This window comes from Arvicola amphibius, chromosome 12 (genome assembly GCF_903992535.2).
Source record: "Arvicola amphibius chromosome 12, mArvAmp1.2, whole genome shotgun sequence".
NCBI classification, from domain to species: domain Eukaryota; kingdom Metazoa; phylum Chordata; class Mammalia; order Rodentia; family Cricetidae; genus Arvicola; species Arvicola amphibius.
The window spans coordinates 166,631,860-166,646,461 of NC_052058.2; the positions used below are offsets into that span (position 1 = coordinate 166,631,860).

The window sequence follows — 14,602 nt, forward strand, 5'->3', positions numbered from 1 at the left end:
CACTAAAACAGGGGCCAGATATAGCTCAGTTTGTGGATGCTTGCCTAGCACGTGTGAAGTCTGTGTTCGATCCCCAGTGCCACATAAACACAGCGTAGTGACACAGCTGTAATTCACACGCATACCTGTATCCCTAGCACTCAGATGGAGGCAGAAAGATCAGAAGTTCAACTTTCTCTGACTACATAGCAAGTTTAAGATCAGCCTTGGGTACTTGAACCTTGCTCAAAAAAGAAAATGAGGTCGGGGATAACCACAGAACAGGAAAGGGCTTCCTAACAGGCTCTGACCCAGCCTCTCAGCCTCAGTGTCAGACTCTAGTTATCCGAGCCAGCTTCTCCATGTAGTCCCTAATAGAATATCAACAGGAGGAAGGCATGGCCAGCCACTCTACCCCGCTCTTCTCTTTCCCCACAGATGAGGAGAGGGTGGTTGGCTTTGCCTCGGTGGACCTCTCCCCACTATTGTCTGGCTTTCAGTTTATCTGTGGCTGGTACAATATTACAGACTTCAGTGGAGAGTGCCAAGGGCAAATCAAAGTTGCCGTTTCCCCTTTGGAGAGTCTGATGCACTTAAAAGAAGAAAGACAAGCAAGACGAGGGACAGTGGCCCCAGGATCGCTGGTAGGTTTCCTTGTTCGCACCTAGTCGCAGGTTCTACTGTAAGAAGATCCTTTATACTTTTTGCTACTTCCATCTTAAAGCCCACGTTTTATATAGACAACAACTTCCTGGCTTTGGGGTGGGGGTGTAAAAAAGCAGGGGGGGCGGATTTTTCAGACTGTTCCAGAGAGGGGAACTGTATTGCTATAATAGATTTTCTTCACCTCTTATATTTGCCTGGCACAGCCAAGGAATCAGTCAGTATTGAATGAGTGACTTCATGAGGGAGTGACCAAGAGTTCAGTGGTCCATTTGTAAGAAGTCTTCTGGTCAGTTCTAGTGGTCAGGGGATAAGAGTATCACAGCCTTATCCTTATGTATGACTATAAAATCATGTCCTATCCAGTACCTAAAAGAGTAAGAACATAAATATGAGAAAAGCAACTGAAAGGCAGCCTGAGGGCATGGTCTATAACATAACAGTACCTATTTCATAGGGTGATGATTAAGCTTAAATGAGGCAGTGTATATTGCTCATAACTGTTCAGCACAGAGAGAGTAAGTTATACCAAGCGAATTCATAAATTTATGTACAGCTTTGCTCTGAAGGGATTAGTGGTAACCAGTGCACCATTTTTCTCATTGCTGCTGCAGATACCATTGTTCAGCCCCTTTCCATTCCCTGCCTCTTCTCTATGTGACACATTCCCTGGGCCCATTGCAAGGCACACCCAAGACCAATTTGCCCACACTTCTTCAAAGGAGGTTGATTTCTCCTCTCCTGCAAGGTAATTGTTGATGGTAAGAGATAATTTAAAGGAGGCTACGAACTGTCTTGTCTCCTTTACTAGAGGAAGAAACCGAATTCAGGGAAAAAATTCATACACAGACAAACTAATTTTCAAGATCTCTGGAAACAACTGTGTAAGATAGAAACTAGAGTATTTTTACTGCCATTGAGAGAAGGAGCACTCTTGTCCTGAGATCCCTTTAACCTTTTATGAAAATTATATTATCCCCCACCAAAGAAAAAAAGAACTGTGTTGGGTTTTGTTTAAAACACTTGTTTCAGGCTGGGTGGTGGTGGCGCATGCCTTTAATCCCAGCACTCGGGAGGCAGAGGCAGGCGGATCTCTGAGTTCGCGGCCAGCCAGGTCTACAAGAGCTAGTTCCAGGACAGGCTCTAGAAACTACAGGGAAACCCTGTCTCTAAAAACCAAAAAAAAAAAAAAAACTTGTTTCAAGGGCGGGGGTGTGGGGTGTAGATCAGTTGATAGAATGCTTGCCTAGCGTGCACCGCAAAACCCAGCTGTGGTGGTGGTGCATACCTGTGATCTCAGCACTTGGAATGTAGAGGCAAGAGGGTATCCAGGCCATCCTCCTCCTCCTCATTGTGAGTTTGAAGGCAAGCTACGCTACAAAAGACTCTGTCTAAAAACTAAAAATAAATTTTAAAAAATCCATATACATGGTTGACTCATTATGTTCACTAAGCTAGCCATGAACAGTATGTCTGGATTTCTGGACTAGAGTATGTCCCATCTTGTTAGAGAACAGAACCAAAAGTAAATTTGTTCCTTCTGCCTCTCCCTTTCAGACCTTGGTCCCCTCCGACAAAGGTTTTTCCCACATCTTCCTCACCACTGCAACAAAAAGACGAAAAATATTCTCTTACAGGACACATGCTTTTAATCTCAGCATACAGGAGGCAGAGGCAGGCAGATCTCTGTGAGTTCAAGACCAGCATGGTCTACATAAGGAGCTCCAGGCCGGTCCCTGCAGAGTAGAACCCTGTCCTAAACAAGAACCTGCTTTCATGCAGCTGCCCCTGCTGTGGCTGTTACTAAGTAGACAGACAGACAGACTCTCCCTGCTGCTTTCCCCTCTATGGTCTATTTAGTGCTTTCTAGTTTTCCCTTGGTCACCTGTGAAGATAATTTTCTGTATATGAGAAGCTTTGTGTTTCAATTCCTGTGTTCAGTATTCCAGGCTCCACATGTAAAAGAAGCCTTGTGTTTCAATTCCTGTGTTCAGTATTCCAGGCTCCACATGTAGAAGAAGCTTGTGTTTCAATTCCTGTGTTCAATGTTCTAGGCTCCACATGTAGAAGAAGCCTTGTGTTTCAATTCCTGTGTTCAGTATTCCAGGCTCCACGTGTAAAAGAAGCCTTGTGTTTCAATTCCTGTGTTCAGTATTCCAGGCTCCACGTGTAGAAGAAGCCTTGTGTTTCAATTCCTGTGTTCAGTATTCCAGGCTCCACGTGTAGAAGAAGCTTTGTGTTTCAATTCCTAGCTAGGTTCAGTGTTGCTTTGGCCATAGCCCATCAATAAAATATGGCTGAGGGGATTGTTTCTAAGTGACCACTATTTAACTTTAAAGCTAAGAATTTAGTGATTTGCTTTTTATCCACATAAAAATGTCCCAGTTAAATCAGAAAAGCCATACTGGCATATCCTTATTCTAACTCAAAAATCTGTTGCAGGATGGGTTCCATTTTCTCCCTGTCCACCTCCAGCTGTTTCTGAGCCTGCCTCCCTCCAAGAATGGGTGGTGGAGTCCTAGCTTTAGCCTGGACTACCTATATATTATCTAATGCTAATTACTTTGGTTCTTTTTTAAATTTTATTTAGTTGTATGGATGGTTTGTCTGCATGTTTGTGTATCACCTGAGTGCTTGTGCCCTTAGAGTCCAAAAGACAGTGTGGGTCCTCTGGAACTAGAATTACAAACAGTTGTAAGTCACTTACGTGCATGCTGGGAGTTTAGTCTCCTATGGAAGAGAAGCCAGAGCTCTTAACTGCTGAGCCATTTCTCCAGCCCCTACTTTGGTTCTTTGAGCCTTAGCTTTCTTATTTACTCAAGAAAAATAATATATTACCTCAAGGATTGTTATAAAGAGTAAATGAGGATTGAAATAAACTCATTTTAATATACTTTATATATGTCATCTGATTGTTTTCACATCAATCTTAAACAAGAAGTTTAATTCCTAATAATACATGACTAATGTCTGGAACAACATTTTCTAAATGTTTTTGTCTGTTTGCTATAAGTGGAAACTAAAGAGCTTAGTTAGCCATCAACAACTAGGTGAACTGGTTGCCAAGTTGTGGTATATTTGGTAGAAAATAGAGTGTAGCACAAAAAGAAGTATGTTATTAATATAAAAACTGAATCTCAAAATAGTTACACTGAGAAATAAAGCTAGAATAAGAGTATATTATAAAAATTCCATTTGTATACATTTCTAGAAAATGCCTGCTAATCTGTAGTGGCGGAGAGCAAATTAGCAGCGACCTAGCCATAAGGTAAGACAAGTAAGAAGCAAGAGGAAGGAATTCAAATAGGAAGACTCTGTAGAACACATGGATATGTTGTCTTGTAATGACATTCTTGAATGAAGGCATATGTGAAAACTCATCAAATTGTATAATTTAAATGTTAAGTGTTTTGGGTATTGGTTACATCTTAGTAAAACAATGGTTCTTAAACTTTCCACTTAGGAACTCTTTTGTACTATTAAAAGTGACTACCCCGGCTGGAGAGATGACTCAGAGGTTAAGAGCACTGGCTGCTCTTCCAGAGGTCCTGAGTTCAATTCCCAGCAACCACATGGGTGGCTCACAACCATCAATAGTGAGATCTGGTGCCCTCTTCTGGTGTGCAGCATACATGCAGTCAGAACACTGTATAAGAGAGAGAGAGAGAGAGAGAGAGAGAGAGAGAGAGAGAGAGAGAGAGAGAGAGAGAGAGAGAGAGAGAGAGGAGAGAGGAGAGAGGAGAGAGAGGAGATAGATATAGATCTTTAAAAAAAAAGGTGACTACCCAGGCCAGGTGTGGTGCTCACACCTTATCCCAGCACGTGAAAGGCAGAGGCCAGCAAATCTTTGTGAGTTTGTTCATAGTGAATTCAAGCCAGTTGAGCCTACATAGTGAGGCTGTCCCAAATCATAATTATTTGGTGAGTCCACAGGGATTTGTTTATATGGATTATATCTTAACAATTCTATCATATTGCACATTTAAATTGAGAAAAAGTTTAAACATACAAAGTCAATTTTATTTCTGTACACTGGCAATGAGGAATCAAAAATAAAATTGTGAAAACAATTAATTTGCAATAATATCAGATAGAATAAATATTAATGGATACAGATATTTTCTGAAAACTATCAGTATATTGTTAAAAGATGGTAAAGATCTAAGTAAATGGGATGATGTCACGTGTTCCTATTCATGAATTTAGCATTTTAAAATTGTACTTCCAAAATTATTCTATAGGTTCAACATAATACATATCAAAATTCCTGTTAGCTTCTGTTTATAAATAAATAAGTTGATTCTAAAATTCATATAGAAATTTGAGAAATGCAGAATAGATAAAACAATCTTTTAAAAAGAAACAAGGTTCCATTTCTACAAAGCTACAATAAGTAAAACACAAGCTAGAAATACAGGTCAATGAAATAAAATAATCCAAAGGTAAAATATGTCAGCTGAACTTTAGCAAGTGTGCCAAAGCTGTGCAGTGAGGGAAGAGCAGGTTCTGAGCAGTGCTGAGCAGCTTGGTTCACAGCACATGCCGGTCAGGCCTCCCAGGGTTACACACAGAACAAAGTAAGAACCTGAATGCTGTAGATGATATCATCAGAAAAGTAAAAGGGGCTGGGTGGTGGTGGCGCACCCCTTTAATCCCAGCACTCAAGAGGCAGAGGCAGGTGGATCTCTGTGAGTACGAGGCCAGCCTGGTCTATTCAGCGAGTTCCAGGACATCTAGAGCTGTTACACAGAGAAACCCTGTCTCGAAAAACAAAAAAAAAGAAAAAAGAAAAAGAAAGAAAAGAGAGAGAAAGAAAGGAAGAAGGAATATAAAGGGGAGGTGGGAAGATGCTCGGCAGTTCAGAATGATTCTTGAGGACACAAGTTCAGTTCCCAGCACCCACATCTTGGGGCTCGTGGCCACTTGTAAGTCCACTTCCAAGGAATACAACACCCTCTTCTGAGCTCCACAGGTACCACGTACATGACATACTTTCACACACACATACTAATAAAATAATACTTTTTGAAGAAAATCTAAAAATAGAAAGCAAAAAGAAAGCCTGTAGAAGAACGAGTCAAACCTAGCTCTAATAGGGATTTGTGACTGTCAACAGAGCTCTAGCAGTAATATGAGCAGATATCCCATTTGATGTACTTCATTATGAGAAGCACTTGTGTCTGATTTAATTCCCCAGCTCTGGCAGAGGAACACATTTTAAAACAAAGTAGCTGGATAGAAAGTTCTCCAGAGAAGATGTGCAAGTGGCCACTGAGCCATGAAAAGATGTAAATCAAAACCAAAATGAGATGTAGCTTCATACCCACAGCAATAACTATTAAAAAAGACAATACCACAAGTGTTAGAAAGAGCATGGTGGAGAGATATAAAGTTGTCTAGCTGCTTTGCAAAACAAAGTTTAAATATAGGGACTGGAGAGATGTGTCAGCAGTGAAGGGCTGCTCCCTCAGGGACCTGAGCTCAGTTCCAGCATCCACAGCAGGCAGCTCACAGCTGCCTGTAACTCCAGCTCCAAGGGATCAGACACACTCCACACTCAAGCATACATGTACATACGAAAAAATAAGCAAGTAAATAATGCTTTTTAAAATTCTGAATACAAATGGAAATTTTAATTAAAAGAAAAAGTACTGGCTTAAATTTATATCTTAATGTGAGTACCATATATTATAACATAAAAGAGACTTAAAAGTATGTTGTATGATCCCATTTGTATGAAATACAAGTAGACAAATGATAAAGACAGAAGGTAAATGAGTAGTTGCCTCAGCTTAGGGTTTCAGAAAGATATGAAATGATTGCTAACAGATGTGGAATTTGTTTTTAGGGGTGATAAAATGTTCTAAAACTGATTTTTGAAAAGGAGTAGATAACTCTGAATATACTAAAAAAAATCACTGGATTGTATATTTTAATTGGGTTAACTGAATGCTGTATGAATTACATCTCAATAAGGCTGCCTTATTAAAAGAGAAAGAAGATTGTCACAGTCACATTCTTGAATACCATGCTTCAGAATGAAAAGATTTGTTCTAAAGATTAAAAGAGGCAGAGCTAGAAAGGAACGGTAATATGAGTAGATTAAACCCGAACAAATCCTACGACTGCCATCGTGATGAAGGCTTCGAATGTGTTGCCGTTTCTCTTGTCTCAGGTCTGTGTTTTAGAACAGTCACCTGGGCTCTCATGTGGAGAACAAGTATAGCAGAGTGGGTAGGACTGAAAGTCAGTTTATTTGGGAAACCTGTGTGAGCCAAGCAAGCGTGAGCAAGCCAGAAGTGGCTGCTGTGCTGGGGCTGGTCTGTGGTGTCCTCCACGCTGGGAGTCCTCTCCCTGGTTAGGGATTTGCTTCACTCCCAGTTTCCCCGACAGGAATGGTGCCATCAGAAGCCAGGCGGCGCGCCATGAGGAGCATGTGCAGAACATCCGCCGATTCCACGAGTCCCTGCAGCATGGGGAGGCAGTCTCGGCAGGTGATGAGAAGCTGACCACAGGGCCTTTGTCCTCCCACACCTCCATTCTGACTTCTCTCAGGTGAGGACCTGCAGGGGGGAGAAGCACAGGGCCCCGTGCAGGAGATAGCCATGGCCAGGTAACTGCAGTGAAAGGTGGTGAGGGATGTAGTTCCCGTCCCAGAGAGGACAGAGAAATGAGTAATCTAGAAAGGTGAACACGGAAAGAGTTAAAGTCAGCACATGTGGGCTTTGAAAGAAGAGGCTAATAAATGTGAAGTCTATTCTGTGCAGAAAGATTATCTCCAAACCCCAGAAGCATAGTGTATATAAAGATTAGGGAAATACTGACTGCACAGTTGAAAAAAATCAGCTAAAGGTGCAAGAGGTCGGCCAGCAAGATGGCTCAGTGGGTAGAGGCACTTGTACACAGGCCTCAGATCCTGAATTCAGTCCCAGGATCTCATACAGCAACAGAAGAGAAACAACTCCCTAGAGTTGTCTTCAGTACACACACACACACACTAAATTGAATAAATAAAATTTAAGTGCAAGGAACAGGGCAATTCTTTAGGAGTTAGCTCATGAAGGTTCTTGGCGACTGGGGAGCCATGTGTGACCCGTAGAGCAAGTGCTGATGCACCTGTGTCACTGGTGAGAGGACACAGTATGGTGTCAGCAAGTGTGTAGGCCCTGATTCTGTGCCAGAATGTCTGATGGCACCCCTGGAAGTGCAGATTTCCTAGCTCATGCTTGCATTTTCCTGCTGTAGGCTTTCATCCACAGGATGTGGACACCTGCGTGGCCTGGTGACACTGCCACCATTTGATAAACTGAATCCTCTAGTGTTAGAACAAAGACGAGCCCTATTCCCTCCTTTCCAAGGGAAGCCCCTGGGCGTATCGGGGCAGTAGACATGCTTCCCAGACTGTCTGTTCCAGGATACCCATGGCCTCGTCAGAGGAAAGCAATAAATACCAAATACTGAAAAATGGCAAGACTGGAAGTGGAAGCTGAGAGTGGAGGAATTTAGGGGAGCAGGGGACCCAGAGATTTCAGATAGTAGACTTCAAAAAGTCATGAGCAGCAACCTTAAAAGATGAATGGAAAGAAGAAACAAAGTAGAAAGTGGCATGATCTCAGGTTTTATAATCTGCATAAGTGTGAAAAGTGTGAGTTTGGAACAGAGCCCATCTGATGTCCCCGAAAAAGCCTAGACTTGGAGTCCCGGAATCTGAATAGCCACACACTGCTTCTTATCCTAGACAAATCACTTACATTTTCTGAACCAGAAATTGTTTATTTGCAAAGTAACCATTACTGATTTCAAGTGGTTGGCTGAGAATTTTCAAAGGTCAGTGGAGAGCAGTGAGAATGAAAACGCGTGTTTCTAAGTCTCAGCTGTGTTAACTTCCTCAGTCGTCAGTTCTGTGCCAGGCGCTGTGCTGTGCATGGATGTGGTAGATGTAAGGAATCGTCACTGAGTCACAGTGATTGAGAAATGCAAGGGAAACTGAGATGGAGTCCTGGACCCACCCTGGCTAGACTGAGGTAACAGGAGTGAGACGAAGTGAGGACCGCCATGATGAGGGCCAAGAATGGTGTTTGTACACCATATTTATGATACTTACCTGTAATCTCAGATGATGCAAGTTCCAGACTGTTGCAAGTTCCAGGCCAGCCTGGGCTATATATGAAGACTTGTCTCAGTGAAACAAAACAAGCTAACAAAAATAATAGTTCCTTATGAGAAAGTTGTGTTTTTTGCTAGATAGCAGAAGAAGAACCATTATTAGTCAGAGAGGGGGCAGGGGAGAAAATTATCTCTGGCAATGGAAGGTGAAGGGAAAAGGGTGGGTTGAAGAGGATAGTAGGCTCTCTGTAGCACTAAGCCAAGTAAGCAGTATTGAAGTCCTGCCTTGTGTCACGGAGATTCCTGTAATCACTGAGTGGCCTCTTTGTCACCTTCCCCCTCTTCCCCAGGAAGAATCTGAGTGAGCTTGATGAGATCCAGAAGTACTTCACCCAGAAGCTCAACAAGCCTTTCCCGCCCTTCAGCTCTCCCAGTTCTCCTGCTCTCTCAAAGAGCCAGGAGAGCCCAGGAGCCAGCAGCAGAGACCCCGAGAACCAGTGCATCCTGGAGAAATCCAGTAACCTGGTGTTGCAAGTCAGTTCCCTAATCTCAGGTATGATTCAGAGCTGTTTCTGCTACAACGTTGGTCACTGGGTGCCCAGTTAGAGGCCACCTGAGTACCCTCAGATAGGCCTCCACCACAAATGCAAACAGTTTTCACATCTTTTTTCTTCCTTTGCCATTTTCCTTTTTAAGGAAAGGATAGTGGTGTGAACAGGAGCATGTAGCAATGGAAAGAGCACTGGGATGAGAGGCAAAAGACCCAGATCATGGCATCTGGCATCAACTTGCTATTGACACTGGGCATGCTCTTTCCTTTCTTGACCTTTCATTCTCCTAACCAAAAGTGACAGTCATGGATTAGATGATGTTCTTGAACTTGTCTGCACCACTATCTTTCAGGGGAGAACCTTAGCTATTCCCAGAGTCCAGAAGTGTGCAAGGGTTTTTTTGTTTGTTTGTTTGGTTGGTTGGTTGGTTAGCTGGCTTTGAGGCAGGATCTCACTGTGTAGTTCAGGCTGGCCTCAGATTCACAATAATCTTCCTGCAGGCTGTGGTGACACGCCCCTTTAATCCCAGCAGGTGATCTCTGTGAGTTCAAGGCCAGCCTGGTCTACAGAGTTCCAGGACAGACTGTAGAGCTACACAGAGAAAACCCTGTCTCAGAAAGAAAAAAAAAATCACTGTAAAAGATCTGCATGTAAAGATCTATCTATGGTTTACCATTCCAAAAGGTCCTTTAGAGCAATCCTTATCCTCCCTCCATATCGGTGTTGAGAGGTATGGAAGGGTAACACACTGTGTGCCCTTTAGTGAACTTCCACTCACTCCATCTTCGTCACCATCAGACAGACCAGACACAATCTTATACTCTGTTGTGAGCCAAAGATGCTTCTCCTAAGAAAGAGCATTAAGATGAAACAAGAGAGAACTTATCAGGATACAAGTGGCTGCAGATAGGGGAATCCCCTTACAGGAGTATAGAAAAAGAATAGAAGGATTAAAGCTGGCCTTGAGGTCAAATTTAGAGGTTTAATGCTTACCCAGAGAGAAAATAAGGATGCAAGCCAGTGCCCAAATACATGCAAAGCCCTGGACTCCATCATAGTGCCTCAGACAGAAAGGGGAAGAAGAAAAGGGAGTTGTTGGTAAGGAAATAACAGGATAAGAACGTATTTTCTCACAGACTGTGGATTTGAGAAGATAGGATTCTCTACATCAGGGAAACAGTCCAGAAGTAACAAAAGCCTGCTCTGTGACCACACAATGCTTCAGTGCTCTTTTCTGGGTCTGAGGGGTCACAGATGAGGTCTCATTCATGCTACATCTGTGTGGTCCTTGAGACAACATGAACCAGATGTGTGGGCCACTCACAAGCTGATGTGGGAAACAGCTTTACCCGGCTAGTATGTTCTCGTGTGTTCTGGCGCTTCCTTATGGAACATGGCCAGAATAAAGCCCTTCAGCTGGTGCAGCTGGGTAGACTTCCTGGAGGAAATGTAATAGGCATTGGGAGATAAATTGGTTTATAAAAAAGGGAATTGCTCCAAGGCAGTAATTAAGACCAAAAGACTAGGACCAAATAAGTCTGTTTTGTTTAGGGGTACGCTCACATAGACAGACTCTCCTGATGTCTGAACCTTATGGCCATACTAACAAGCCTTTCCTATCAGTTTACCCTCTAGCAGTGAGCAGGTATAGCCCTTAGCCCTGAAAATCAAATCCACTACTAGCTTCTGACTTTTACTCTAAAAGAACATGCCATTTACTGTTTTTGTTGTTTTGCTATTTCTTATTTGAGATGAGATCTTGGTATGTTGCCCAGGCTTGTTCAAAACTCCTATTCTAAAGCAATCCTATTGCCTTGACTTTCAGAATAGCTAAAGCCAAAGGCATATACCATTATGCCAACTTATTTATTAACTTTATACCCTCATTTTACCCAAAAATTTGAGTTGACTGGTACTTCCTCCTTATCAAGTGTCTGTACATGCGCCATGCAAGGTATAGTCATTTTTCTCATAGAGTATCAAGCCTGTGAAGTGGCTGGTATTGGTCACATTAGAAAGAAAACAGGCCCAGAAGGGACAATTTGCTCATGATCACAAACTTGACTGCACTCTTCCCAATGCCCTGCTGCCTCTGTTCTTTTCTTTTGTTGTGCATTGATAAGATTTCCTTGCTTTTATTTTCCAAGTAAAATAGATAGTTTTAATAATTGTCATCGAATGGGTAAATGAGTGGATTCTCGTTTTGGTTTTAATGTAGGTGATTACTGAAGTAGATGGAAGCATGAGCATGCCCGTCAGGACCTCAGCTCCCGACAGATCTGAGCATGAGCACTCCACAGGTGTCTCCACAGCTACAAATAGATTAGATCTCAGCCTCTAATCGTAGAATAAAGTACTAGAAACCATACTGCTGTGAACATAGTTTCACTGACTCCTGGGTTTGTCTAAAGTCTGTTCACAAGGACGCTTGTGAAGATAGAGGTGGGGAGGGCTGCGTGGTCTGTAGCCTGCACATAGTGAGACTGCTGTCTGTTGCTGTTCAGATCTGCAGACGATCACCAGAGATTCACAAGCAGCTTTGACTTCTCGCCAAGCCAGGAGTAGAAGCAGAGCAATCACCACCCTCCCAGATGCTCAGGACACAAAGGCCATGCGAGGACGAAGCCCCACTCCAGAGGAGACAGTGGCAGGAGTTGGAGAGACAAGCACAAATTCCCTGCCTGCCCCTGTTCTTGAAGAGACTTCAGAGGGAGGAGGAGGAGCGCTCCGTGAGTCGGTGGAGCACACACTACCTGTCATGAGGGTCCGCAGCGGTGAAGGCACTGAGGTGGACTCAGACCTCAGTGAAGAAGACTATGAGGAAGACATCATTGAGCCCAGGACCCTAAATGAAATCACCACAGTGACCGACAAAACTAGTCCCTGGTCCAGTTTCATGTCAGACATGAGTGAGGTCTTCAGCCCTCGACCCAGTGAGATACCGAGGGAAGGACCTTTCCCCAGAGAGGAACTTAAGGTCAGAAGTAGCTCAATGTCCAGCCCACAAAAGGTAGTCAGCCCCCAATCTGTACAGGACTCCCCTAGCCAAAGGCCTAGTGAGGGTGGAGCCTGTAAGACCACAGTTGAAGATTCTGCCTCAACCAAGCCTCGGCTTGTCCCAGGCCTAACATTCTCAGAGGACCAAGAGAGCAGTGATTCTGTTGGATGGAGCTCACCACATATAAATGAGGACAGGAGGCCCATGCCAAAGATCCTGGCTGAGAGTGAAGCCATCTCCAGTGAGTTCAGTGACTCTTCGGAGAGTCCTCTACACCTGCCCTCCCAAAGCAAAAGGGAAAACCACAAGGAACCACCCACAGACTTTCCTGCTGTGAGGCAGAAGCAGGTAGCAGCTGGACCAGAGGTGTCCACAAGGCAGAATCTCCTGTATCCTTTGGTGTTCCCACAAGTGGGTACTTAGGCCATCCATCCCTGGGCACTTTGGATGCTGGTGCCAGGCTAAGAGAGTGGGCGTGACCAGTGGTCCTTGTGGAATGCACTGGAGGGTGTAGGACATGGGAAGGCTCTTCCTTCAGAAGGCTCACCTGTGTGACTAGTGTTAAAAGGCCACCACCCACCACTGAAGCCAGGCTTGGTGGCCCATGCCTTTAATCTCAGCTCTGAGGGCGCGGGACTGTGGTAGGAGAACTGGGAGCTCTAGGTCAGTCTAGGCTACAAAGCAAGACCTTGTCCAAAAACAAAACAAAAAGATCTCCCATTGATACCAGCCCCTTCCGTGTAAAGCACTGAGGGAGAGTGGGTGTTGGTAGCACATTCACAGTAAACTTCTGACAGCCTCAGTTTATACACTGCCGTTTCCTACCTCCATGGTGGAACCCTTGCCTACCCTTTGGTCCTATCTGCAGAACCACAGAAAGTAGAGTATTGCTGTTTATTGATTAGCACTTACTGTATGCTAGGAACTTGGTCTGTTTGTCACCACAAGTATTTCAGATGAGTGTCTTTTACTCCACATGTGAGGAAACAGACTCAGTGACTTTTTTTAAGATTCATTTTATATGTATGGGTATTGTGGGGCGGGGGGAGGGGAGTATTTTGCCTGCATACATGTCTGTGTACCATGTGCATGCAGTACACTTGGATGCCAGAAGAGGGTGCTGGATCCCCTAGAACTGGAGCTTACCATTGTGAACAGCCATGTGAATGCTGGGAATAGAACCTAGATCCTCTAAACTAGCAACCAGTGCTCTTAACCACTGAAGCATTTTTCCAGCTCCCAAGAATTAACTTAAAAAAAAAAAGTGAAAGCCGGGCAGTGGTGGCGCACGCCTTTAATCCCAGCACTCGGGAGGCAGAGGCAGGCAGATCTCTGTGAGTTCGAGGCCAGCCTGGTCTACAAGAGCTAGTTCCAGGACAGGCTCCAAAGCTACAGAGAAACCCTGTCTCGAAAAACCAAAAAAAAAAAAAAAAAAAAAAGAGTGAGCCAGGTGGTAGTGGCATAAACCTTTAATCCCAGCATTCAGGAGCAGAGGCAGGCGGATCTCTAAGTTCAAGGCCAACCTGATCTACAGAGTGAATTTTAGGACAGCCAGGGCTACACAGAGAAACCCTAACTAAAGGGGGGTGGGGGGGGGAGAAAAAAAGAAAACAGTGACAGAAGTAAGCAGTAGGTGTCATTGGGGTAGACTTGCCCAGGCTTCCAGAATGTCATTACTGATGGAAAGATGTGGTACCTTATACTCCCCGTCCCTCCTTTTCCTAGGGAAAGTAAACCACTTAGCACCATCTATAGCCTTCCTGTTTGCTTCTGTCTGACTGATCTCATAAGTCACGCTGACCAGTGAAGTAGGCTGCTTTATGATAAGAAATCTTCCCATCCTAGAAATCAGAGGGCCTGACTTTGACCCTCCAGACCTTACTTCTTATTACTGGTATGAACTCAGGATCTCCACCTGACCACACTTACAAGCCTCAGGTCTGTGTCCTTTTCTTCCCCCATGCTCAGCCTCACCTAGCACTGCAGAGTAGAAATCAGTAAACTGAACTGTCACATTTATATAAAATAGATAAAATCAGATGAGTAGAAATATTTGTATAAACCGTTAATCCGTGTGCATGTGGTATGTTCATATGTATGTGCCCATGTATATGCATATGTACATATGATCACTATGTGTGTGTGCTAGTACATGGAGAGGCCAGAACAATCTCCATTTTTCTTTACAATCTCTCACTGAACCTGGAATTCGCCAATTCAGCAAAGCTAGCGGGTGGCTACTGTGCTCCAGGGATCTTACTAGCACTGGGATTACAAGCATGTGTCACCATACATGACTTTTTAT

General features: G+C 43.8%; 1 protein-coding gene across 4 annotated transcripts in view; it reads left to right on the forward strand.

Annotated features, from left to right (window-relative positions):
• C2cd3 (C2 domain containing 3 centriole elongation regulator) overlaps positions 1–14,602 on the forward strand; it is a 106,232-nt gene that overhangs the window by 78,015 nt on the left and 13,615 nt on the right. For all 4 annotated transcript variants that reach the window (XR_005283484.1, XM_038313627.1, XM_038313628.1 and 1 more), the window contains 5 exons: positions 418–623; positions 1,257–1,390; positions 7,036–7,197; positions 9,099–9,301; positions 11,804–12,686. Coding sequence is in view for 3 of the 4 variants with exons in the window: in XM_038313627.1 (XP_038169555.1) it covers positions 418–623; positions 1,257–1,390; positions 7,036–7,197; positions 9,099–9,301; positions 11,804–12,686 (1,588 nt within the window). In the remaining variant the exon portion in view is untranslated. The remainder of the gene's footprint in view (positions 1–417; positions 624–1,256; positions 1,391–7,035; positions 7,198–9,098; positions 9,302–11,803; positions 12,687–14,602) is intronic.